This window comes from Myxocyprinus asiaticus, chromosome 44 (genome assembly GCF_019703515.2).
Source record: "Myxocyprinus asiaticus isolate MX2 ecotype Aquarium Trade chromosome 44, UBuf_Myxa_2, whole genome shotgun sequence".
In the NCBI taxonomy this organism is placed as follows: Eukaryota; Metazoa; Chordata; class Actinopteri; order Cypriniformes; family Catostomidae; genus Myxocyprinus; species Myxocyprinus asiaticus.
Genome location: NC_059387.1, coordinates 32,571,309 through 32,598,048, shown reverse-complemented (window position 1 = coordinate 32,598,048; position 26,740 = coordinate 32,571,309). Strand labels below are relative to the sequence as shown.

The 26,740-nt window shown below is 38.0% G+C and overlaps 2 protein-coding genes across 5 annotated transcripts; both read left to right on the top strand.

Moving 5' to 3' along the window:
* The first annotated feature begins 90 nt into the window (after positions 1-90).
* On the top strand, positions 91-11,579 carry LOC127434375 (BTB/POZ domain-containing protein KCTD5-like). Of its 3 annotated transcripts, none has more exons than XM_051687065.1 (7): positions 91-641; positions 4,218-4,326; positions 4,411-4,502; positions 7,600-7,695; positions 7,824-7,934; positions 10,027-10,152; positions 10,432-11,579. In XM_051687065.1, the coding sequence occupies exons 1-7, from the start codon at positions 444-446 to the stop codon at positions 10,459-10,461; spliced, it is 762 nt and encodes a 253-aa protein (XP_051543025.1). In that variant the 5' UTR covers positions 91-443; the 3' UTR covers positions 10,462-11,579. The 3 variants fall into 3 exon arrangements, with proteins under 3 accessions (XP_051543025.1, XP_051543026.1, XP_051543027.1); XM_051687067.1 differs by lacking the exon at positions 91-641 and adding an exon at positions 3,389-4,100; XM_051687066.1 differs by lacking the exon at positions 7,824-7,934.
* A 1,808-nt stretch (positions 11,580-13,387) lies between these two features.
* Positions 13,388-23,453, top strand: LOC127434572 (SUMO-conjugating enzyme UBC9-B-like). 2 transcript variants are annotated; one of them, XM_051687386.1, is made up of 8 exons: positions 13,431-13,530; positions 16,078-16,268; positions 16,714-16,790; positions 17,016-17,099; positions 17,185-17,257; positions 17,355-17,464; positions 17,804-17,883; positions 22,636-23,453. In XM_051687386.1, the coding sequence occupies exons 3-8, from the start codon at positions 16,725-16,727 to the stop codon at positions 22,697-22,699; spliced, it is 477 nt and encodes a 158-aa protein (XP_051543346.1). In that variant the 5' UTR covers positions 13,431-13,530; positions 16,078-16,268; positions 16,714-16,724; the 3' UTR covers positions 22,700-23,453. The 2 variants fall into 2 exon arrangements, with proteins under 2 accessions (XP_051543345.1, XP_051543346.1); XM_051687385.1 differs by lacking the exon at positions 16,078-16,268 and having other exon boundaries at positions 13,388-13,530.
* Positions 23,454-26,740: the final 3,287 nt, after the last annotated feature.

Sequence of the window (26,740 nt, the reverse complement as noted above, 5' to 3'; positions counted from 1 at the left end):
ATCATATTCCCAATATTAGTAATAGCCTAATGCAAATCATAAGGCTAATTATAGCATATTACTTATTCTACAAATTGTTCCCATCTCAGTTTTAATCTATCCCACATTCGAATGATCAACGGATCGTTTTCTCGAACGTCTTTCAAATCGGTTCGACCGATTAATTCGAAAGAATCGGTTCAAATGAACGAGTCGTTCGCGAATCGGACATCACTGGAAACTCAACCGCAGGAATACGTTGTGCAATGGATTTAGACATTGGAAAAAACAACACAGTAGCCTCTGTTCGTTGTCTGTGGCCTAAAAGAGAAATGTAATGGGTGTTTCTCATGTGAAATAAACAGCAGCGCCGTCAGTGCTTCGCGCTCTCCCGTGCGCGTTTGTTGGTTGTTGGAGAACCGCGCGGTCACCGTTACGCATTTCAGCAGAGCACCGAGCGCAGGATGGCCGAGAGTCACGGCGAGATCAGCGGGCACGACTGTCGGCGTCCGGCACAGACTTTTAACCACAGATCGTCCAAGTGGGTCCGTTTGAACGTCGGCGGCACGTATTTTCTGACCACCAGACAGACGCTCTGCCGGGACCCCAAATCATTCCTGTTCCGACTGTGCCAAGCGGACCCAGACCTGGATTCGGATAAGGTACAGTAAGATTTCTCCAATTTAGAAACAAATTTGTCCATTTTATTCACTTAAATCTCTATTATCTATAGGCCTTGACAAAATAGTATACAAGAATTTACAAAGAATGTGTTGGGAAAGAAGGTTAGAGAGTGAAGGAAGTGTGTAAAGTTTATTTACTTCTGTCAGTATATAAAACTAATACATTTAACATTCCTACCATTTTTTTTTTTTTTTTACAGTATTATGAAACCATTGTATTTAGCATAATTTAAAATATATATTTTGCATTATATTCTTTTTAATGTAGCTATTATTAAATAAATGTATGCAATATAATTTCTATAATAATTATTCAAAAATAACTTATTTTTTTAAGGTGTTTAGTGTACTGACCTGTTGCTAATGTAAATAACCGAAGCCAAAAGCTGTACAGAATTTCTGAGTTTATCTATTATTCTGCATTATGTTAATCATAATATTTAAATCCGTTTTAATTCAGTTTTTAAATTATTCATAAGTCAAAAGATCTCTCTCTCTCCACTGTTTTGAGGAGTTGCTGAAAAATGGGTCACGATGTCTTGTTATTTAACTTCATAATCATACATTTGTGAAGTGTTTATTCATATTGTGTTGTTCTGTTGAATTATTTCTATTGTCTCTTATGTTAATTGGGATTTGTCCATATGGTTGCTTTGAGGATGTTGTACGTTGTTTTTTTTTTCTTCTGTTGGATGGATTTGAACAAACACACTTTTACTACCCGCCCTGCCCCCTTCACCCCTCCCAGTCCCCAGAACAAAGTATGTACTGTTCTTTCTCTATGAATGTTCATAGCTGGGATGAATTCCCTCCATCTGTGCTCTTTATTTATTGGGAAAGCATGCAGGCAGATTGTGGCACCTTGTCTGCGGCACCCTGGGGTGCCCATATCGATGACATCATCAGCGTGCACATCTGCCCCAGGTTTGCCCTGTGACCTGGACACACTCCCACTTATAACACCTGTGCTGTGTCAGAGATCAGGGTCAAAGGTTACTGTGCTAGGTCAAATCAGGCAATGATCAGTGTTAGATGCAGGAACAAAAACGAATTTAGACTCTTCCCTCCTTTTCTTAAAAAAAATAAAAAAATAAAAATCAGTGAGGCACATACAATGGAAGTCAATGGGGCCAATTTGTTAACGTTAAAATGTTCACTGTTTCAATAGTAGCCAAAAGATGTAAACAATAAATGTGTTAATATGATTTTAGTGTGATAAAATAGTTTACTAACCTTTTCTGTGTAAAGTTGTAGCCAGTTTTACAACTTTGTTGCCATGAAGACGTAACGCTGTAAACCCTAAAATGTCCATAACAACGAGAATTTAAACAACTTTACAGTATAACAAGAATGAATGTAAGTGCTTTTATAAAATTATATGCTTCATATTTCTGTCTTCATACCCTCCAGAAAACTGGCACCTTTTTTTATTTTTGAATGGAATGAAAACGAGGCTGTGAGGGATAGATGTACAGTCTCTTCAATGGGCTGTACAGCTGTTTAAAGTGTTTTTGGAGCATTCTGCAGACGAAACATTCAGTAGACAAATAACTCTAGACAACATGAGTTGTGGAGAATCAGATATGATCTAAGAGCTTAATACAGCTTTATACCGTACATACCATTGAAGAGATGGTAAGTCGATCCCTCACAGCCTCATTGTCATTCCCATTAAAAATCAGAGATGATGCTGCTGTGAGGTCTGCTGTAAATGCCTCACTGTAACCTCGATTTTGGCTTTGTAAGGAAAAGGAGGGATGAGTTGAAATTCTTTTTGTGGTAATCAACTTTATACCACAAATGTTTTTGAAATGCTGTCAAATGCTTCTCTATAATTATAATCAGATTACTTTGATGATTGCTTCATGGGAAAACATTACAAATTACATTACTATTCAGTTATGCCCTTAAAAAACTTCACAGAAAAGTTTTGTTTTTCTGCTCATCAAACTCAAAATAATGTCTGTATTTCCTCCAGTCATACATATGAACATAAATGAATTCTAAATGTAAATAAAATGTATTCTACATTAAAGGTGATATATGTAAGATTGACAACAAGCGTTTGAAATGGGTACTGCAGTCCAAATTCAAAATATTGGAGAGTTGTGTTCCCCGCCCCAGACTTGAAGCTCATGCGGGTTGCCAGAATGAGGACACGCAACAGGACTCCAATATTTAACCTTGTTTTACTACGCCTCTGGTCATGGTGGATTTTAGATGGATGGCGAGGCTTTTTAGGTCGGGTGGAATCTGTTATCTCTGATCCAGTTTGTTTGCTGGCTTCCATGATGCAGCACGCAGTGTTGCTTGCCAGCAAACTTGTTCAAATCTGGCAACCCGGCGGTGTCGATATACTGTTGGTGAGTGGGCAGTGGGCGGGATCACACAGGACAAAACATAAACAGAAATTCCGTCCCGGAATGGAAACTTCAAAGTAGAATATACTTGCTGTAACATTGTTATCGGAGAAGCCAGTATTTCAACTTAGCGTGTTTCCTAATTCTCTAATGACATATGGCCATTTTATGATTTAGTACAGTAAAAATATTACATATAGCACCTTTAATAATATGATTTTAGAAATGTGTGAACTCCTAGTATTGTACTTATAATGTATTAACTTGATTGAAAGTCAGATACTGTAATCTGATTACAAGGATGTAAACTGTCAACATGAAACTGTGTTTGCAACCCATTATACTTCTATAATTACATAATGGATAATGCAGATGTTATAACATAATGATAATATAATTTTCTACAGTACAAATGTTTTTGAAATCCTACTGCCTCACATGTAAATGTATCACTGAATTTTGTCACATGATGAGCAGCAAAATTGCAGGTAACCATTATCAGCGTGCATTTAAATGATCTCATTTCACAACGGCATTCATAAATTAAAAATTTTTCGTGATTGAACAGTGTCACATTCGCTCATGCTCAATCTCACCTCCTCTCATCTTTAAATCTCAGACGGTAATCTCAAAATAACCCTAATCCAGAATAATCCCGCTCTCTAGGGGCTTTAACCCAGTAAAGAGCAGGAGTCCACTCATCAGCTGCGTGTGTGTGTGTGTGTCCCAGATTTTCCCTCCTAGTGATCTCACACACTCTATCAGGTTCATTTTTGGAATCTGAAGGTAGAACGGATTATTGGTTTGTCATGTTATGTGCCACAGTGACTGCGTTTGTGTTTATATTTTATGAATGTGGCCTGAATTCTATTAAAGAAAGAGATGCCGAGTCGCACACACTTTCACATGCACAGTTCATTAATGTTTAAACTCACTCTCCTCTAATGGCTTTCTCCTCTTCGTGCAGCATACACAGACTAAAACGTACATTCAAGGAAAAACACCCTCTTTTTCTACACTTCGTACTGTATTTTTGACCACACACATGCCTATTTTTATCTCTGTTGGGGTTTACAAAGTAACGTTTGCCGTGGCATGCACCACTGATCCTTACACTTATATGTAAGGAATATACAGTAAGTGTATGTAGTCTGTTTGTAACATCTCTTTCTCTGTTTTCTCCTTTACACTTCAGGATGAATCTGGGGCGTATTTGATTGACAGGGATCCAATGTATTTCGGGCCTGTACTGAATTACCTGAGACATGGAAAGCTGGTCCTTAACAAGAACCTGACAGAGGAGGGTATGACGCATATGCACAATCAAACTTGACAATCATGAAACATGAAGTCTTTTATTCTGTATGTATACTGTATGTGCATTTCAGGAGCTCTTGAAGAGGCGGAGTTCTACAATATCACATCGCTAATTAAACTAATCAAAGACAAGATCAGTGAAAGAGATGCCAAGACTACACACGTAAGCTAAGACGCCACACAAAATTCACTAAGACACTTGAATAGAGTGTGTTTACATGTGCAACAAAACAAAATGCTCAGAACTATCAAACAATAATGCTAATTTTATGGGTTTACAAGTAAATCAAACTGTCCCAGCATACAGTAGTCTCATGACAACTCATGAAGTTTGTACAAGATGGTGAAATCGTAAGATATTGTACGACTTTTCTTGCACGAAAAAATACAACTTGTGTTCTCATAGAGACCAACCAATCAACAAGCAGAATTTCAAATCAATACAGTACAGGCATAAAATTTTAGCTAGCCTAAAATCTGACATTTGTTTTAAGAAAGGAAAATGTCTGTGAACAAATTTGATTACTCATTTCATACTTGTGCAATACAAATTCGTAAGAAATCTTGAAAAGATCTTATGAAGAAATCATACAAATCGGAAGAAATCTTACAAAATCGTAAGATTTCTCATATCGCAGAAATCTTACGATTTTGTACAGTATGTCAATAACCTGTAACAAGTTTCCCTCATCTCTTTTCAAACCCATTTTTCTTCCGTGGTACACAAAAGTTAGTTTCTTATTAAAATCATGGCTAGGTTTAGGGTTTGGGTAAGGGGTTAAACTTGTCATGGTGAGTGAAGGTTTTTAGAACCCAGTTGCAGAGACTTCTTTATTGAAAATAATCCAGAGCAAGAGGAACCACAAAAGCAACAAGACTAAGTCTCACCAATCTCAACTCAATATAATTAACAATGCAAGACAAGGGAGAACACGAGGGCTATATATACACAGAACTAAATGACACACACTAGAAACACCTGTAAACAATTAGGAATGGAAAATGAACTAAGACAAGGCAATAACAGGGAAATCAAATTTAAAAATATAATTCCAGCTCTCTAGACACCCCTACTGGCCGCTAGGGGAGGTTATACATGACAGAGTCCCCCGTATAATAGGCAGCTCCTGACGCCCAATACAAAAACAAAACAAAATGAAAGAATGGGTCTGGCGGTTTGGGTGGCGGCTCTAGAAAGTGGCGGGGTCCGGAGACCAGGGAGGTGACTCCAGGAAGGGAACGTGGTTCGGAGGCTTCAAACTAGTCTAACAGAATAAACGTTACTATAACAACATTTTTGCAAACTGAGTTTTACGTGCTGCGATCTACGTTTCACCGCAGTTTCCTGGTGAAATGAACACTAGAGGTGCTACAACAACTGTGCGTTTTATTAACTGTTACACAAATCACGACTGTAAAGGCTGATTATGATTTTATAATCAGGTATTTTTTGCTCTATTTCTCACACTATTATATGTTTGATATTGAAACACTTTTACTTAAATGCATCATTTTAAAAATGATACATTTTTAGCGCTTGTATTACAGACCCACCTACAACTACACACTTATTCCAATGTGATTAGCTTCCATGGTAGCTCTCCTAGTGGATTGTTGGACTTGGAACTCGGAAGACTGCAACTCAAGCCCAGTCAAGCACGCAAGTAGACGTGAGAAGAGAGAGTCATAGAAGTGACGCAAAATGTCGTGCCTGCTTCAGAAAATGTGCTTTTCATTTAGCATTTCCTTTTAAGACACTAATGGTTAAGTTAGGTGCTGGTTTAGGGTAAGGATGTCTGTTTTGTTCACCTCTGATTTGCTTTAGGACACTATTGGTTAGATTTAGGTTAAAGTTTTTGGTTAGTGAGGTACGTTTTACTCATTAAATCCTCTATTTAACACTCACCTTAAAACCTTGTCTGATTACAACAACATTTCACTCGCTTTTGGCGCCCCCCGCTGGACATTTCACTGGAAAACTGCCGCCAAATGTAAAATGAATCACTTAATTTTGTTGTCAAATTCTAATAGTGGAAAATTATCCTATAAAACTAAATTATGGCGCTTTAGTTCCAGACACTTTTACTAAAATTCTAAGTGGACTTAAAGCAAAATCCAGAATATGCCCCATTTAATATCACAAAATATATATATATAGTGAAATTTATAATAAAATTTACAAGGCTTTGCATTGCTGTTATTTGCTTTGCAGATAGGCCTATTAAAGGAATGTTTAGGCTCAAAACAAGCTAACCTCAATAGACAGCATTTGTGGCATAATATTGATTACAGAAAAATAATAATATTTGTAGTTTTATTTAGTTTTTAGTTTTATTTATTTAGTTTCGCTGTTGTTTTCTGCATATCGCAGCCCGTTTGGCATAACGCGGCAGCCCTTTTCACCTTATCGCCGCCCATTCGGCACTGTTCGGCCCCATTTTGCGCCAGGCCCACTGGGAAAAGTCCCGGTTCTCCCTATGGCCAGTCCGCCCCTGGGGCCAATCCATAAACGTTAAAATACACACAGTTTCCAAAGTAAAGCCACAAGACATTAAATTGTTTACATGTTATCAAATATTAAAGTTATATCCAATATTATCATGGCGAGATAACCCCAGTAAACCCAGTAAGTGTTTTTGTTGCACTAAAATCAAGTAGAACAGACATTTTATCACACTAAAATCATTTTAACATGTGTAATGTTTACATCTCAAGGATATACTTTTAAAACAGTTTGTATTTTAATTTTTATGGATTGGCCCATTTCACTTACATTGTAAGTGTCTTCCTGCAACTGTGATTTTTGCTTTTTGTAAACAAACAAGTGACAAGTTGAAATAATTTTTGTGTGACAATCAACAATATGACACAAATGCTTTCGATTGAGCTTAAATAGTACTGAACCTGAATATTCCCAATTTGCTTAGAATAAACTGCATTACTTTAAGATGAACATTTAAAATCTAAATGTAATTTATATACAGTAGGTTTTCTTTCTCAAATTTACACACGCATAGAAGCAAAAAGTTGCATTTTACAGCCACTGATATTCAGGTGATTAACACAGTTGTCCAATGAAGATTTATCATTGTTAGTTTCATTCAGGCATAAACAGACAACACACAAATCCATACATGTCCTCAGGCACATTAAATGGACAGAATGCAGTACATGCTCATTTATATTTAAATTAAAATGCTTTAATTGCATATAACATGTAAATGATTAATAACATGTTCCTCCCTTGTCTCTCTCTGTAGACACCGGTCAAGCATGTTTACAGGGTGTTGCAGTGTCAAGAAGAGGAACTTACTCAGATGGTCTCAACAATGTCGGACGGATGGAAGTTTGAGCAGGTAAACAAGCACTTCACGTGTTCAGTCTGATCATTCCAGTTCCACAACGATCAGAATCGCTGCCGCTGGATCAGCTGACTGCGGTGTGTGATACAGGCCCTGCCTTATGCTCTGATTGGTTGTTGCAGCTTGTCAGTGTAGGTTATGGGCGGGCCCAGAAGTCAGAGTTTTTCCTGATTGTGTCTCGAGAGGTGAAGTGGGAGGAGCCAAGCCAAACTCACCCCGTCCACAGTGGAGAGGTGTGTCCAACAGTCGCGTGTCCTCCCACTTATTACTGCATGCACTGTGCATGTTAGTCATCTGCAACATTGCGTTTTATTGCAGTGGTCACAGGTGTACTCGATGCGACTTTGTGCTTGTGGGTGGGCTTGTTGTCAGTGCACATGTGTTTTGCATGTTTATAAATGTTAGCATGTTTACGTGTTTTTAACAAGGGGTAAGTCGGTGCTAAACCATTCCTGATTAAATCAATAGCAACCTGGTCTCATACAATAATGTTACTATACCTACATTGTTGCAAAATGGTTTTTATGTGGACCTTTGTATGTACTGCAGCAGTTTCCTGGTGAAATGAACATTAGAGGCTCTTCAGTAACTTCAAATTATCACTTCATAAACACTTACTTTTTACCCTTTTCCTCACACAATGCTATCTTATGTCATTGGAACACTTACTATAGTGCATGACTTGTAAACAGATACATTTTAACGTTTGCAATACTTAACCACCTATATTTACAAGCTTGTTTGAGTGTGATCAAATTGCGCAGTAGCTCAACTGATAGAGCGTTGTACTTGCGATGTAAAGGAGGGGGGTATGAGTCCTGAAGAGCATGCGAGTCAACACGTGAGCTGAAAGTGTCATAGAAGAATCTCAAAATGTGGTTGCTTTAGCAATTGCGATTTTCATCTCACATTTGCTTTTTATGACACTATCGGTTAGGTTTAGGTTAAGGTTTAGGATAATGAGGTAGGTTTTGTTGATTTAAAACTCGATTGAGCATTAATCTTAAAGGAATATTCCGGGTTCAATGCATATTAAGCTCAATCTACAGCATTTGTGGCATAATATTGATTACCACAAAAATTACAATGGAAGTGAATGGGGGCCAATCCGTAAACATTAAAATACAGTTTAAAAAGTATAGACAAAAGACATAAACAATATGTGTTAACATGATTTTAGTATCGTAAAATCACTTCCTAACCTTTTACAATTTTGTTGCCATGACGATGTAGTCAACAAACCCTAAAACCCCAAAACGACTGTAAAAATTAAGATTTAAACAACTTTACAGCTCAAATAATACATACGTTTTAACAGAATTAATGTTTGTGCTTTTATAAAATTATGTGCTTCACATTTCTGCCTTTTAAACCCTCAAAAATTGGCCCCATTGACTTCCATTGTATTGTAAGTGCCTCAATGGAACCTTGATTTTCCTTTTTTTTTTTTAAAAAAAGGAGGGACAAGTCAAAATTAGTTTTTGTGGTAATCAACATAATGCCACAAATGCTTTCGATTAAGCTTAACTTGTACTGAACCCGGAATGTTCCTTTAAAAACATCATCTGTTTGGAAGAACATTTAACTCGCTTTTAGTGCCACACAGTGGACATTTCACCTCAGAACTGCCGTGATTCATGTAATGAACCACGTAGTATCATTTTTGCAAAAATGTAGCCACATTCACAACATTTCATGAGATCAGGCTGAGCAATAGTTAACCCAAAAATGAAAATTCTGTCATCATTTACTCACCGCCATGTCGTTCCAAACCCGTATGTCTTTCTTTCTTCTGTGGAACACAAAAAGAGTTAGTTTTCAGAATGTCCTGGCTGCTCTTGTCCATGCGTTGAAAGCAAAAGAATACGGATGCTGTCAAGCTCCAAAAATGACAAAAAACTCCATAAAAGTAGTTCACAGCGCAATATGTGCATTATATTCCAAGCACTCCAAAACATATATGACAGCTTTATGTCAGAAACCAAAATTTGTATCTTTATTCACTGACAGCCTTTCCCTCCGCTGTATCTCTGAAATTTAATTTGTGCTTGTTCATATTCAAATATGGCGCATCAAACATAATTGGTTCGATGACCAAATGCGGTTGATGTCAAACCTGGCATGTTGCTTCAAAACGCATTGTATCTGAATATAAGCACATTAAAATATTTGATAAGCTGCAGCAGTGGGGAAAATGCACGAGGGTGAGTAAACGATGATGGTATTGTATTTTTTTTGCGCGAGCTATTCAGTATGTGTTTTACGATCACTTAATGAAAACAATTACTTTATTTCTGCCCTTCTCTTTCATGTATTATGGTGTAGTTGGTCAGTATCGGCTCCTCATATAATTATGGTAATGAAGATCAGGCGGAGTTCCTGTGTGTTGTTTCTAAGGAGCTGCACAACCAATCATATTGCGCCAACAGCCAACCTAGTGAGAAAGCTAAGGTAAGCAGTGAGTGTGTTTGACTATACCCTGAATAGAATACTATCATACAGCATACTGTGCCAACTACTTTTTAAAAATTGTGTATGGAATTCAAAACATGCAGAAAATTCATGTACTATGCACAGTACACACACTATGTATTGGAGAAATAATAAGTAAATAGAGTAGTATGTACTATGCTGTCCAGAACAAGCCGTTATGTGTTTCAGGCTGTTCATAATAGAATCTATAGTAATTTTTTGTTTGGATTATGTAATTCTCCACTGTTTTTTCTCTAGATTCTACAGGAGCGTGGTTCTAGAATATGATAATCTAGAACCCACATGGTTTTAAGACATATCAGTTCTTTCTAGAACTTTCCATGTGCTTGTTCTCTTCACGCCTCAAAAAGCATGTACACTGGCACATCGGACGTCCGAAGCACTCAAACAACACTTGAGGAGCATGTCATCTGTAAATGTGTCTTTATGGTGCCTGTCAATTTGAATAAAAACTGGAACACTTTGTTTTGATCTACACAGATTCAGAGACAGTTGTTGACTGGTTCTGATTCTGTCTGGTCAGGATTTGGAGAACTGGACCAATATAAATCTCAGGGATCAAATGGAAATGCACACTACACTCTCAGTCACAAAATCAGTAGAATGGACATTTAGAGTCTATATACATGTAATAATTCCAGTACATCCCGATAGAAATGTCCAGGACTAGTTTTAGTCTTGTGGTTTGCATACACAATGAAGAGATAACAATAGTGATTTGATAATCAGTAATACTGTTGGTGCAATAGCATCATGGTTTAGCACTCATTTTAATCTTTCAGTGTTTAATGCAAGGTTGTAGGAGTAAGATTTCCTAGCATCAAGATTTTATCTTTAAAAATTTTTTTTTACATTTTACTGATGCATGAAACCCCTAGGAAATGCTGTTTTATTTATATATTTTTTTTACTCCTTTTTTATCAAAACATTATTACTTTTGCACTGCGGCTATTTTTATTATTATTATTATATTTGTGCACTTGATCTTAAAGGGACAGTGCTTTTTGTCTGTAAAACTAGAGGAAAGGCAAGGATGCAGAAAGCATTTGAAAATGAACGTGGTGGTTAAAGGGTTGTGTGTAGAATAGACAGTCATTCTGTCCATGGTAAATAAACTTGATACACTCAAAGAAATTTAAATAAAAACATCTTCAAGTTTATATCAGATCTTCCTTGTCCAGACCTGGCACATTTTGATTTATTGAAAAATCGCTGTTCTATATCCTATAAGCTAATATACTGTACACACATTTGTGTGTAATGTTTGAAAATGCTAACTCTAAGTCTGACTATCTAAATGAATCACACCAGTTTTACTGCAGCTTTACTGCTAAATCTCACATCGCTGATTGTAGCCAACACACACCCACATGCTTTTAAGATAAAAATACAGTTTTAAAATCTAGTGGCTCTGTGTGGTTTTTACAGTCATTTTTGACAAAGCAGATCGTTAGGGATTGTCTTAGATGAATATTTCGACTTAAAGGGATGGTTTACCCAAAACTAAAAATGATGTCATCATTCGCTCACCCTCATGTTGTCCCTTAAAGGGGTTCTCCTTTGGGTATCGAGACCGTGGCCCCTTTGTGGCTTGGGGGACCTAAGCAGCCACTCATATGTAGAAATTACCCTGAGTTTGGGTCATATTTCCTTTAACCTTGCATAGTTTTGTTTATCGTTTTTGAGGGTGATGGCAAAGGTGTTCCTAAAGGTGTTAAATTGGGTTCAGGTTAGGGCTTTGTGCAGGCCAGTCAAGTTCTAGTCATTTAGACTGCTGAACAGTGGTAATCTGTGGCACCCAGATCTGACTTTGTTGCATAGTATTTGTAAGAGCTTGGCAAGCAGGTCATGACAAGCAAGGTCATGTCATGATTTGATTAAGTTGATCACATTAACAGCATCATTCCAAACATTTTGTAATTCCAGGCTTGGGTGCTAATGCTTCAACATGTGCAATGGAGTGCATCATTTGAATATTAAGGTTTAGCCATTTCATGCTGAGAGATTAATCCATGAGTCCACCCCATCACTGACACTGTACCATCTGTGCATGCACATGAGCAGCACTTCCATTACACTCTGGGGGAAAATGCGTTAAGATGCTCAAATGTGTGGTATTACCCACAAATGGTTTGTGGAACAGAATATGCTCATTGATACCCACAAAGAACAAATTCAACCAATCATTTTCTTTCTAACATCATCTGACTTGTCCAGTTTCATTTCAGAAAATGCAATTCATTTGTACTTTTCCTCAATTTACCAAATAATGTCTCCAGCCAAACATTAACTATATATAGAGAGTAATATGTTAACCCTATATCACAGAGTCATATATATATATATATATATGTATATATATCCTGCATATCTGAAGACTAAATAAATCATGGTCACCCATAAATATTTCTTAGTGGCAACGAAACTGCATTTTGTACCTTAATAGCTAATATAGGCTATAAAAGTAATTGTCAGTTTCTTTACAAAGAGGTTAAATATATTTTCAATGGAATGTTTTACAAATTAATTTTTTTTTTTTTGTACACAATTTAAAAATTACCCCAAACACAACAATTGATTTCATATTTCAATTGCAAGTTTATTTCTCGCAGTGTTGACTTTATATCTCGCAATTGCAACTATACCTTGCAATATCGACTTTATCTCTCTAAATTTAAACTTTATATTTTGCCATTTCAAATTTCTTTATTGCAACTCTAATACACGTAATTGCGTGTTTAAATCTCGCAATTGTGACTTTATACGAGAATGTGCAAGATACAGTTGCGACTTTATATTTTGCAATTTCAAAATGTATAGGCTTTTTTATTTTATATCGCTATCGCAAGATATTAAGTCAAGATTGAGAGATATAGCTGCAATTGTGAGATATAATGTCAGAATTACCTTTTTTTCTTTTTCTTTTATTCTGTTGTGAGATCAAGGCACAATATGGTTCCACAAAAATAGATAGACAGATAGATAGATATTTTTAATTGTGGTACGGTCCCTTTAAATATCAGTTGTCTAAAGAAATGCCTGCTCTAAATGTTTTCCTTCAGAGAAAAGACAGCGCCTCATATTACCAAACACATGGTGGCTCTGCTTCTGAATTGTTGTATATCAACGATTTAATATGTTAAACGATTAGCATGAGTATTATTTCAATAGTTGTGGGATTTCGTACAGGCGATCTGCGTGTTGTGCTACTGGTCCTGATCAGGCTGCTTCAGAACCGAATGTGTTTTCGGGAGGGAAACTTCACAGCTTCGGTTCAGAGTCAAACACGATTCGAGTGAGCGGACCCAAAAAACATATAATACTGGGATTCACAAGGTAAGGCGGTTCTGTCTCAACGGATGCGGGTTTATTGTGTTTTGGTGTCCGGTAAACGGCCGCATCGGTTTTGTTTGGCACGGTTGCTGTGTGAACGCGCGTTCGCGTCAAAGGAAGTCGAGTTTCTTTGTCCTGCGCGCTCATGAACGGCGTTCCAGCGCTGGACTAGATTATGATGTCATAATGTGATATTATTATAAACCATGCTTTTGATGTCATAATGTGGAGTTTAAATCCTTGATAATGAAGTCGTAAAATTAAAAGCGTCCATAATGATGTCATAGTATGGAGTCAAAACCCCTACTAATGATGTAATAGAATTAAAAGCGTCCATTATTATGTCACAATGTGTAGTTTAAGACCATGATTATGATGATGTAAAGTTAAAACCTGTGATTATGATGCCATAATGTAAAGCTAAAAACACCAATTGTGATGTCGTGACGTGCAGTTGAAAACCTGTGTCATAATAGTAAAACCCTTCATTATGATGTCATAATGAGGTGTTAAAAATGTGCTTATGTGAATGATCAAGTTACACTGTCGCTGTAATACCATGTTTTATGGGCATTTTTATTCCATAATGAAGATTTTTAGAAGAATATCTCAGCTCTATATGTAATATATACAGCTCTGGAAAAAATTATGGCCATTTAAAAATAATCCGTTTCTCTGGATTCACTATTTAAAGGTAGGACTGCAACTAACAATTATTTTGACAATTAATTAATCTAACGATTATTCGAATGATTATTCAACTATTCTGTGATTATTGCAACGATTAATCATTAGCTCTTAACCGATTTTTCAGCTTGTGCCCGACTTAGATGGTTGTATTAAACGTGCGTACTAACAATAAAAAGGACAAAATAATCTTTTTAAAATACCTCTAAATGACATTCACTGCATTAAAGAAAAAAAATACTTTTTATTAAATTTAATTCAGTAAAGAAATTCACTGCAGAAAATCCTATTATTATCAAATGTTTTTGTCTTGTTTTCCGTTTAAAATTCTCTAAAAATTCACAAGATAAATTTACTTGAGAAGCAACATATAAGATATTTATACTTGCTTTAAGAGAATGTATCTTAAATATAAGTGTATTTTTTCACATGGTTATACTTCTGCGAGTGCAGTAAAGACAAAATATACTTCTATTCAAGATCTATTCTCTAAAAGCAACTCTAAATATCTTATATGCTGCTTCTCAAGTGATTGCATCTTTTTTTAAGGATTTTTTGATATTTTAAAATACTTGTATTTTTTATATTATATTCAACATTCTCAGATAACATTGTTTTCTTCTGCAGTATAGCTGCTAAAGTAAATGTACATGTTTTAAAGGAGTTTTAGATATTTATATTGGAAAACAAGCCAAATCAAAAACAAATCAGAAAAGTATTTTGTTGCAGTGTATAATGGGGCGAAGACTACCCTCTCTCACCTTTCTGTTCACTTCAGTCCATCTTTAACTCACAAAAAAACAAACTCTCTCTTATTAATAAAGCTGCGTATTGCCAGTTTTCTTCACGATAAGTAATGCACAGTGATATATATTATGATTCAATAAGTCACGAGCCATCACGTTATAATCTTGCTGCAGCAAGTGCGTGCTCGAGGGACGAGCGTCCCCGCGACAGAGTGTGCATCAAATGGGTGCAGTTTCAATCTCTCCCCCTTAGATCGGGAAACTTCGTGCCACTCATAGAAGAGGCGCTGACCGCACAGAGAAATGCCAGTTTCGGAGTTTGTAGTTATTTGCATGATCTCCTTCCGTATTATTTGAACTATAATAAAGCTATAATGCATTAAATATAACTGCATTAAAGATGTAACGCCAGGGTGTTTCCTTTAAAAACGCGTGACGCAAGTTTTGCTCCACTTATTCCACAACGAGAGTGCTTCTGTATTTTCTTTTGCATTATAATTCCCTCATGCTTTGCGATCTACATCACCTGAAGCTGTTTGGAAAATTTAGAGTGCATCTGGACTGTGAGCTGTGTAATCCCTCCAATCCTCAATCAGGCGCGAGCTGCAGTGCTGCTCACGTGCGCCATCATTAGAGTTTAATGTGATCTCATGTTACATTAAATGAGATCAAACAACTATTTGACAATGAAAATTTTGGTCAACAATTTTTATTGTCGATGTTGTCGATAACATCGACTAATCATTTCAGCCCTATTTATAGGTATGTGTTTGAGTAAAATGAACATTTTTGTTTTATTCTATAAAGTACTGACAAAATTTCTCCCAAATTCCAAATAAAAATATTGTCATTTAGAACATTTATTTGAAGAAAATGACAACAGTTAATTTTTAAACAATACAATACTAATATTTTAACTTAGGAAGAGTTCAGAAATCAATATTTGTTGGAATAACCCTGATTTTCAATCACAGCTTTCATGCGTCTTGGCATGCTCTCTACCAGTCTTTCACATTGCTGTTGGGTGACTTTATGCCACTCCTGGTGCAAAAATTCAAGCAGCTCGGCTTTGTTTGATGGCTTGTGGCCATCCATCTTCCTCTTGTTCACATTTCAGAGGTTTTCAGTGGGGTTCAGGTCTGGAGATTGGGCTGGACATGACAGGGTCTTGATCTGGTGGTCCTCCATCCACACCTTGATTGACCTGGCTGTGTGGCATGGAGCATTGTCCTGCTGGAAAAACTAATCCACAGAGTTGGGGAACATTGTCAGAGCAGAAGGAAGCAGGTTTTCTTACAGGATAACCTTGTATGTGGCTTGATTCATGCATCCTTCACAAAGATTAATCTGCCCAATTCCAGCCTTGCTGAAGCACCCGAGATCATCTAAGTTCAAACATTAGTATTGTGTTGTTTAAAAATGAATATGAACTTGTATTCTTTGCATTACTCGAGGTCTGAAAACACTGCATCTTTTTTGTTATTTTGACCAGTTGTCATTTTCTGCAAATAAATGCTCTAAATGACAATATTTTTGGGGGAATTTAGGAGAAATGTTGTCAGTACTTTATAGAATACCTCAAAAATGTTCATTTTACTCAAACACATACCTATAAATAGTCAATCCAGAGAAACTGATAATTTTGCAGTGGTCTCTTAATTTCTAGAGCTGTATATATGGTAGGTCTGTTATAATATATATAGTATACATATGACATGTAGGCCTACTACAGTAAATGTTTACTTCTCTATAGGATCAGTGGTCATGTCTGGCATTGCTCTAAGTCGACTTGCACAAGAGCGCAAAGCATGGAGAAAAGACCATCCATTCGTGAGTGACTTTTACATTCTTTTACTAACAGAAGTAACAATCTGCACAAACTAGATTTACCCCTTTCATCCTGCAAACACTTACACCCAAAATCATTCACTAATATTTCTGCTTATGATATACAAATAAATCAAAAACCTTTGTTACATCATTAACCATGTAACACCAGTGTGTTGCATCCACTCATGTACACTTTGCACTTTTGTCCCAACCAAATGTCCACAGGGCTTTGTTGCTGTACCGACGAAAAACCCAGACGGAACGATGAATCTTATGAACTGGGAATGTGCTATTCCGGGAAAGAAGGGGGTAAGACTGTTCACTTAAGTGTTAAATAGATAATACTGCTGCATTAATGAAGCATCTTGTGATATCTCTCTCGTTCTCTCTGTAGACTCCATGGGAGGGTGGACTGTTTAAGTTAAGGATGCTGTTTAAAGACGATTACCCCTCCTCACCTCCAAAGTGTGAGTTTTGCACAAGCCTACCAAGTCCCTGTATGCATACATCTGCGGCCCATCAAACTTTATGAAATGCTCACCTATTTTTCTGCCACTTCCGTAGGCAAGTTTGAACCTCCGCTGTTCCATCCGAATGTGTACCCATCAGGAACAGTGTGTCTTTCCATCCTGGAGGAGGATAAAGACTGGAGACCTGCCATCACCATTAAACAGGTAAAAAGAAATAAAATAAACCTGAACGCCAGTCCTACAAGCCCTGTCCTACATTCATTTTCTGCTGAAAATTCTGTCACTCAAATATATCACATTATGAAAGTTAAATGCGTTGTGAAAACCATTTCATGTTGCTTTTTTCATGACAGTTTTAATGTTTCCTGTAGTGAGCATCAGTTTAGACACTTAATTTTTACACCTGTTTAAGAACACAGTGTTACTATATCATGTGTTGTGTTGTTAATTGTGTCTTTCACATTTATGAACTCTGTTCTAGTGCTTTATGGTTTGAAAATCCTCCATTATCGATACTAACTTGCTCTGTTTTTCCATCTGTAGATCCTGTTAGGGATTCAGGAGCTTCTAAATGAACCGAACATACAGGATCCAGCTCAGGCAGAGGCTTACACTATTTACTGGTATGATGAAAACAGTACATACTGAATTGTTAAGTTCTGTTTAAACCCTAGTGAGCTTTCTTGCTGGCTAACATCTTCTAAGGCAGCGTCCTAACCAAAACGGAACATCATAAGTGGTTGATTTGAAATGCACTACGTAGGCAGCAACTCTGATAATGCACAGAAATAGCACTCCTCATGAGAAACTTTACTAACGTTTGCAAGAAATCTCACATGAAAGCAGGTTATTTAATTGGAACTATTATCTATTAATACTCTATTCAGTACTCTTTAGTATATTTATTATTTATATTTCCTCCAGTCCACTATCTTGGATGAAACTTTTCACTGAGCATCTTCAGTTGCCTTATCTTTATAAGTATACACCGATCAGCCACAACATTAAACCACCTGCCTATATTGTGTAGGTCCCCCCTCATGCCGCCAAAACAGCGCCAACCCGCATATGATATTCTTCTCATCACAATTGTACAGAGCGGTTATCTGAGTTACCGGAGACTTTGTCAGTTCAAACCAGTCTGGCCATTCTCTGTTGTCCTCTCTCATCAACAAGGCATTTCTGTCCACAGAACTGCCACTCACTGGATGTTTTTTGTTTTTGGCACCATTCTGAGTAAATTCTAGAGACTGTTGTGTGTGAAAATCCCAGAAATACTCAAACCAGCCCATCTGACACCAACAATCAGCCATGTGATTATCTAATCAGCCAGTCATGTGGCAGCAATGCAGTGCATAAAATCATGCAGATACGGGTCAGGAGCTTCAGTTAATGTTCACATCAACCATCAGAATGGGTAAAAAAATGTGATCTCAGTGATTTGGACCGTGGCATGATTGTTGGTGCCAGATGGGCTGGTTTGAGTATTTCTGTAACTGCTGATCTCCTGGGATTTTCACACACAACAGTCTCTAGAATTTACTCAGAATGGTGCCAAAAACAAAAAACATCCAGTGAGTGGCAGTTCTGTGGACAGAAACGCCTTGTTGATGAGAGAGGACAATAGAGAATGGCCAGACTGGTTTGACCTGACAAAGTCTACGGTAACTCAGATAACCGCTCTGTACAATTGTGGTGAGAAAATATCATCTCAGAATGCTATTCTGAGATGCGGGTTGGTGCTGTTTTGGCGGCACAAGGGGGACCTACACGATATTAGGCAGGTGGTTTTAATGTTGTGGCTGATCGGTGTACATGCAGTGTTGCCCAGGGTTATTAAAAGTTTCGAATTTGTAATTTAGGTGTGATTTTGATTTTATTTTTAATTTGTTATTTTCTAGTTTCAGTTTAGTTACATTTTAGTTTTTGTGTTTTTGGGTGTGATTTAGGGTGGCCAAAGTTAACCAGTTAAATATGCAACCATCATTTTGATTCTTTGAAGGTTGAAGGTCTCATCTTTCTAATGTATAAAGTTCAAAAACCATTGCTGAGAGACAATAATTTAAATGATGGCTGTCATAAAACCTTGTTTTTGAGAAAACAGACTCTAAAGATTGCAAACCATTTTCAGACATTTTTTGACATAATTGGAAGATTTTTTTAAGCATACATTAAATAACTGGAACATAATTTACAGTTTAAAGAGTATAAAAACATTTATCATTTGAATTTCATGATAATACTGACAACTTGAAAGCTGAGACTTTATTAAAAACAAAAGAAATCCCAAAACAAAGCACGTTTTTGACCAACAGGGTTCCAATTCGTAATGGAAAACCTGGAATTTAACAGTGCAGTTTTCCAGTCATGGAAAAGTCATGGAAAATTAGAAAAATACCTAAATGTTCTGGAAAATACTTATTTGTCCTGGAAAATATTTTAGTGAATGAGTCTCTGTCACATACAGTACATTCTCTGCTCATCTGCTGTCATCTTTGCTTCACTCTGACAAAATAGTTTAAGTATTGATATAGTACAAAATACTATTTTTTACCAACATTGCTGTTAACCAAAAAACATTTGACTTATAAACTTTGGACAAGGATGACGGTTGGATGACTGATTTTATTTTTTTTAAACTCATTCACGCCCTGGGTTGGTAGCGTGGCGATTCGGCTGTAATACCTTGGGATGTGAATTAATTTTCAATAATTCAACGTTCGGAGTCAGCTTATACAGCGGTTACCACATGTAGTATGCGGAAAACACGGACAGAATCTAGTAATAAAAAAAAAAAATGGCTTTAGCTGTAAAACGCAGAAAGATATGGAATTTGGATGAAAATAAATGTTTGAATGCACAACTAATCAAATTAAAATTACGATATGTCCTAGTGTGATAATTAAACAGTAAAAGTATGTGATTTAATTAAATATATTATCTGCAAGTGATGCAAGCTTCAAAATGAATGTGTGAAGTGCTCATACACTGAAAACACCTCATGATCATCTCGTGCACTCTTGTGTGTGTGAGATGACAGAGCACTTTGAATTGCACAGCACTTACAGACTACTTATATGTATTTATTGAATTAAATCACAGCTTTACAGGGATTAATATTCACACTGGGCATGTAACAAACTGCTTATCTGGAGGCGAGAAACTACAATCAAAAACACACAGAAACGCCAAAATAAAAGCTCAATTTAAATGGCTGCATGTGTTTTTGCTTAAATATTTTACTTGTTGGGCACACAAAATGTCCTGGAAAATTTAGCTTTGAAAAGAGTGGGAACCGTGACCAACTTGAAATGTTTTTTCTTTTCTTTTTTCCAAAATTGGCTCATTACGACTTCCAACTCACTGTTAGTGTCATTTTCATATTTTGTAAAGGCGGGTTGTGAAGTTGTAAAAATTTTTAGTATACCGTGTATCTAAAACTAATTTGAGGCCATTTTTATTTTAATTCTTTTTGGAGTAGGACTGTCTATTTAAAGCGTTAATTTAGTGCAATTAATTATCTTAAAATATAACACATTAAATTTAACGCAATTAATCGTGTACCCTGATGTGTATGTAAATTCTGTAATAAAAGTATGGATTCTCCTACCATTCGAGCAATTCTAGCTTGATGTACATCTGTTTTTGCAAGCCACGTCAGTAGGTGGAAGCGCGCCTCAACAAATCTCAAAAGCAGCGTTGCCGCAGAATGAGAACCGCTTGCTGAGGAGAAAGCAGAACAGGATACAGGAATCTTGAGATGCGATTTTCAAAGTTTCCAATACTTAAAACTTGACACAGCTTCCTAAAAATGTGTCATTTATAACACTGAATACCAGTGAGTCGCTACAAACGCTTCTGTCTGAGGCACGTACATGTACATACTTTAGAGCAACAATTAAAAATTGCGTAGACGGAATGCAAGAATGCCTACTATATTTGCTATTACATATTAATTATACACCCTACATAGTACATTTATAAATATTTTAATTATTATGCATTTTTATATACATTATCTTTATTTAGGGGCCTTTCTCAGCATGATGTAATGATTGTATGTGATTAATTGCAATTAATTAATCAGCATGTCCAGTCATTAATTAGATTAAAAATTATAATCGATTGACAGCCCTATTTTGGAGTTATGAAAATTTACAATTTTTTTTTTTGTTTTTTTTTTTTACTATTTCAGTTATTTACTATTTTATATCAGTTAGCAAAAATATTTTCAAGTAGTATTCGTTAACAATAATAACACGGATGCTGCCTGAAGATTAGGGTATGCTTAATTTTCTCATCTGCTGTTACGTTTTACGCAGAGTTGAGCGTTCTACACTGAAAAAAAAAACAACCTAGAAAACAATTTCCATTCAGAAATTGTTAGTAAATGTAACAGACCATTGTTTCAAATAAATCGACACACAATTATTGGTGGCCTTAATTAGAAATTCTCCAGTAAAGTTGACTTTGCAATACACTTTTTTAAGTCAGTTTTACTCACTCTTTGCCTGTACATTTTACTCAAGCTATGTACCACTGAAGTAAGCCATGATTTTAAAGGTGTACTAACATTTTAGTGCTTTTTTTTTAACATACTATTCATGTACCACATGACAAACAGATGCCTTCCACGGGCAAGCTTGATTCATGCTATGTAATCTATTAGACAACATCACCTTGCATTACTGGCGATAGAAACAAGATCCGGAGCTGCACACGTAGACCTGAACACTTGGTGCACAAAACAAGATGACACTGACAATCAACAGATGATGCAAGCTCATTACTTTTTCAAGCTGGGAACACCAGCTTCGAAAAATTACAGAAAATGTACATATTTTACTTACCTGTGAAATGTACTCAAATAAGTGAACACATTTGACAAGATTTTCTACTTTAGGATTGATACATGATGTATTGTAAATATAACAAGCAATCGTAAATAATGTTTACTTATAAGCTAGAGCATACATTTTTACGTATTTGAATTGAGTACAAATGTAGAATTTACTTAATATTTTCAAGTTCATGCCTAAACTAACTTATTCAATGTAAAAAGTGCTTAATCTTTTCTGCCATATGTACTTCATCACAAGTGTTTTTCAATGTAGCATTTTAAAGTGTACTAAATTGGCTGTGAACACATATGGATGTGCTCAACGCATGCACACTACGACTGCAGTCTATTCCAGTCACATGCAGACGATGTGCACAGGCTTATTTAAGTCACGTGATTTTACACACCATGTACAACAGCCTTCGTATTGGGTGAACGTCTGAGATGCCTACAAATGTTGCTTTGGTAGGCAGCACACTTATTGAGTGTTTAATTTCTTATATATATTGCTCTGTGTGTTTGTTGTTGTTTGCAGTCAGAATAGAGTGGAGTACGAGAAGAGAGTTCGTGCACAGGCCAAAAAATTCTCTCCATCGTAAGTGGGACGGAAAGATGGACGAGTGGAATGAGGGAATATGTGAATACTCGTGCCATCCTCTCAACGGGACTAAAAGGACTTAAACATGACTTGTGTGCCATCAAATCCACTACCTTATACCCACAACCACCAAATTCACACTTTTACACACACCTCGTCCCTTTTACTTTCTTTTTCTCTCCGTTCCGTTCAAAATGATGTCACAAATTCAGTCTCCACAGGTCTCATTGTGTTCCCAAACCAACTTGTAAGAAATGAGAAAACAGTTTTCAGTCAGAGCGGACTGTTTGGATTTTAGCTCCTCGATCATTTGGTGTGTTTGTCTGTATGCGCTTGCATGAATGCGTCATTTTAGTATGTTTGCGAAGTTTCCCCCCTCAAAAGTGTGTGTGAGTCTGTGTGTATGTGTGCGTGTGGATCTGGTTTTGGTTGGTTTATTACGTTATATCATATGTATGTATGTATGTATGTGGGGAAGTGCCTCATGGTGAATTTCCCCTCAGAATTCTGATCTAAGACCAGTTTCTTCTCCACTGGAAGTGTTGTATTTGACCATTCTTGTGGTCTTAGATCTGTCTGGGATTGTCTGATGCTGTCGATTTGAAGTCCAGAACACTTGCTCCTGTAAGCAGCAGAACCAGAGTCCAATTCTCTTAAACATGCTGTACGTTATGTTTCTCGTTTGTTTGATGGGAACATGTGTCCTGTGTTCACACAGATTGTGTCTGTATGTTTAATAAAGCTCTTTCTACAAATTGTGGCTGCACACTGTTTTTTGTGTGTCCATGCAGTTTTGTGAATTATGTAGAGATATTGACTTTTCACATGAACAACAAAATTGCAAATTCATTATATGCAACAGGTATTATTGTAAATACTGTACATTAATTATTGCATTAACAGTAATTCAAAAACTGATCATTATAACAGACAAGACTAAAATTAGTAGCGGTCAACCAAGAGTATTGTATAGTAGCTCTAAAGATTTAAAAAGAAATAGAATTGGCAAACAAGTACAGGATGATATTTTCTTCTAATGTTAGAAACTTTAGTGCACATATTAATCCTTAAATGCATGAGAATTAACCAAACACTCTTACATATCTACATCTCTAGAGACCTGGCATGTACAGTGCTGTGCAAAAGTCTTAGGCACATAAGATGTTTCACAAAAATGGTTATTTATATCTTCAGCTTTGGTGTGTCAATAGGAAATATAAATGTTAAGACTCCCAAACATTACTTTGCCAATAGAAAAGATTAGAATAGAAGAACAGGGAGCCCTGCAACAGATGGCATGGCCTCCACAGAGCCCCCCACTGAACATCGTGCCAGTCTGAGATTACATAAAGAGACAGAAGCAATTGAGACAGCCTAAATTGATAGAAGAACTGTGGTGAATTCTCCAAGAAGCTTGGAACATCCTATCTGCCAACAACCAAGAAAAACTGTGTCCAGGTGTACCTAGGCGAATTGGGTATGTTTTAAAAGGAGAGCATGTGCAAAACAGAGTCCAAAGGCTCGAAGGGGGGCCCTGTGAGAGAAGTTCCAAGTCGGGACTGTAGCCAGCCGAGGTGGGTTTAATCATCTTGCTCCCTTAAGGAACTTTATGATTAAATCATGCTTGCCTATAGAGGCGCCGGCTTCATGTGCGTGATATGCTGAAATAGTTGCCACGCACACTTTGAGCGTTGATGGGGTTGAGTTCTGCGTCTGATCCCTCTTGAAGAAATATTAGAATTTCATATAAGGGGCAGTTTACTGGGTCTTTCCCATGTAAGAAACACCAGTCAGGGAACACCTTCCATTTTAGCGTGTAGAGGCGTCTCGTGGATGGTGCTCTGGCCTGTAAAATGTTGTTCATGACTGAATGCATCAGTTCTGGCACGTCTAGTGTGCCCCATTCAGGGGCCACACATGCAGGTTCCACAGCTGGGACTGTGGATGCCAGATTGTGTCTTGCGTTTGAGAGAGGAGATCCCTCCTCAGCAGTATTTCCCATGGCGAGCTGTACAACATCTCCATCATTTCCGGAAACCATGGCTGGTTGGGCCATTTCGGCGCAACTAATAGAACTGTTTCCTTGTCCTCTCAGATTTTGCATATGACAGAATGAATCAGGAATACCGGGGGAAATGCATATTTGCATTTCGCAAGACAATTGTGTGCCATTGCATCCACTCCCAGCGGGGCTTGAGACTTTGAGTACCAGAGGGGACAGTGGGCATTCTCCACTGAGGCAAATAGATAGATTTCTGCTTTGCCGAATATTTCCCATATCCTCAATACAGTTTGAGGATATAGTCTCCAATTGCCCGGTATCACCCCATGGTGTGACAGTAGGTCCGCGCCATAATTCAGGCAGCCTGGGATATATGTCGCTCTCAGGTAGAGGAGATGATGCTCACTCCATAGGAGGATGAGACGCATCAGTCACAACAGTGGTGAAAAATGAATTCCGCCTTGGCGGTTTATATAGGCCACAACTGTCATGTTGTCTGAGCGAACCAGGACATGACAGCTTGCTATTTCTGACTGAAAAGCAATTACGGCCAGAAATACAGCCGATAGCTCTAGGCAATTGATGTGCCACGCTTTCTTCACCCCTGTCCAGGTGCCAAAAGTTGGCCGTCCATTGCACACTGCCCCCCAACCTGTGTTGGTAGCATCCGTGGTCACCACTTGACAACTTGCCCCAGCGCAATACCTTGCTGGTAAAACGCAAGAGTTGTCCATGGTGCTAAAGCAGCTATACAGTGTTGGGATATAGTGATGCGCATGCGCTCTTGGTGGCAAGCATGTGGCACACGGTGCTTCAACCAGCACTACAGAGGTCTCACCTAATAGATTTATGGATACCAGTGGAAGTGTTCTCCCCAGCTTGAACTGAGACAGACACAGTAGAATGGCCTGAACGCGCTTGCTCGTGTGGTGTGCGTGCCTGCTCGTGGAGTCAAGGCGGACTCCCAAAAAGGAGATTTGTTGGCTGGAGGAGAGGCCCAAGCTGTATAGATGCTGAAGCAGTAAGTCTCTGTGCTGGCATGACAAAGCCTCTGATTGCACCAGTAACAGCCAGTCGTCGAGGTAGGTCAAGATGCGTACACCGCTCAGTCTCAGGGGGCGAGAACCGCATCGATGCACTTTGTGAATGTGCGAGGAGCCAGAGACAGTCTCAAGGGCAGTCCGCTACTGCCTCCTCCACAGGGGGTAATTGGGCATAACCCTTTTCTTCCCTGTGATACACATTAAAGAGGATGGCGTCACTGCGTGACCACGCCGAGAAGGGCATGCGCCAGAACTTAGATAGTTCGTTATAAACTTCAGGGAAGAATGGGGCAGATTTGCTTGATGCTGCCCTAAGATGGCATCCGGACTGCAGGAACCATCCATCGAGGCGAGACTGTTCAGGTTCATCTGGGTGTGACCACTCAAGGTGAAGCTCTTCAACCATCCTTGTAAGGATGCAGAACATCTCCCTGTCAGTGGTGCGTGCACGTTCCTCTCCCTCGCTGGGGGGAGGGATGGCAGCATCATCCACTGACCACTCGCCTGAGGCAGTGAGAGACATGACTTCGTCATTATCATCCCCAGCATTAGAACCGCTGCACGAGACAAGGCTGCCCGCTCTTTCAAAAGGTCTGAGTTCATCTCGCACATAGCGTATCAGAAAACGTGCGCTTTGGAGATATTGAGGGGCTCGCTGGGCGTGTACTGCCACGAGGACCACCTCAAAGATATCCTGCTCGAACTTGTGGCCCCGCTGTGCCTCCTCGTGTGAATCCTCGGGTATCACAGAAGAGGCAGGTGGGAGGACGCGTGAGGCTGTATCGTCCCTCAGAACGAGGGTGATTTGCGAGCAAAGCGTCTTGAGACTCATGCCCTCACAGTGAGGACAGTCTGTCTCCATGAGAGCTGACTCTGCATGGGCACAGCCCAGACAGTAAATGCAGCTCTCATGCTGATCTGCCGGCGGGATGTGCCTCTCGCACAAGGAGCACTTATGGAACGACATCTTTAAAAGACGCGAACACATGATAATGGC

Bases quoted from the DNA above. Each gene is read 5' to 3' on its own strand.
- LOC127434572 (XM_051687385.1), top strand. From the start codon at position 16,725: ATGTCTGGCATTGCTCTAAGTCGACTTGCACAAGAGCGCAAAGCATGG. The intron at 17,258-17,354 runs GTGAGTTTTGCA...CCACTTCCGTAG, and splicing joins CCCCTCCTCACCTCCAAAGT to GCAAGTTTGAACCTCCGCTG. The intron at 17,465-17,803 runs GTAAAAAGAAAT...TTCCATCTGTAG, and splicing joins CTGCCATCACCATTAAACAG to ATCCTGTTAGGGATTCAGGA.
- LOC127434375 (XM_051687065.1), top strand. From the start codon at position 444: ATGGCCGAGAGTCACGGCGAGATCAGCGGGCACGACTGTCGGCGTCCG. The intron at 642-4,217 runs GTACAGTAAGAT...TTTACACTTCAG, and splicing joins CAGACCTGGATTCGGATAAG to GATGAATCTGGGGCGTATTT. The intron at 7,935-10,026 runs GTGTGTCCAACA...ATTATGGTGTAG, and splicing joins ACCCCGTCCACAGTGGAGAG to TTGGTCAGTATCGGCTCCTC.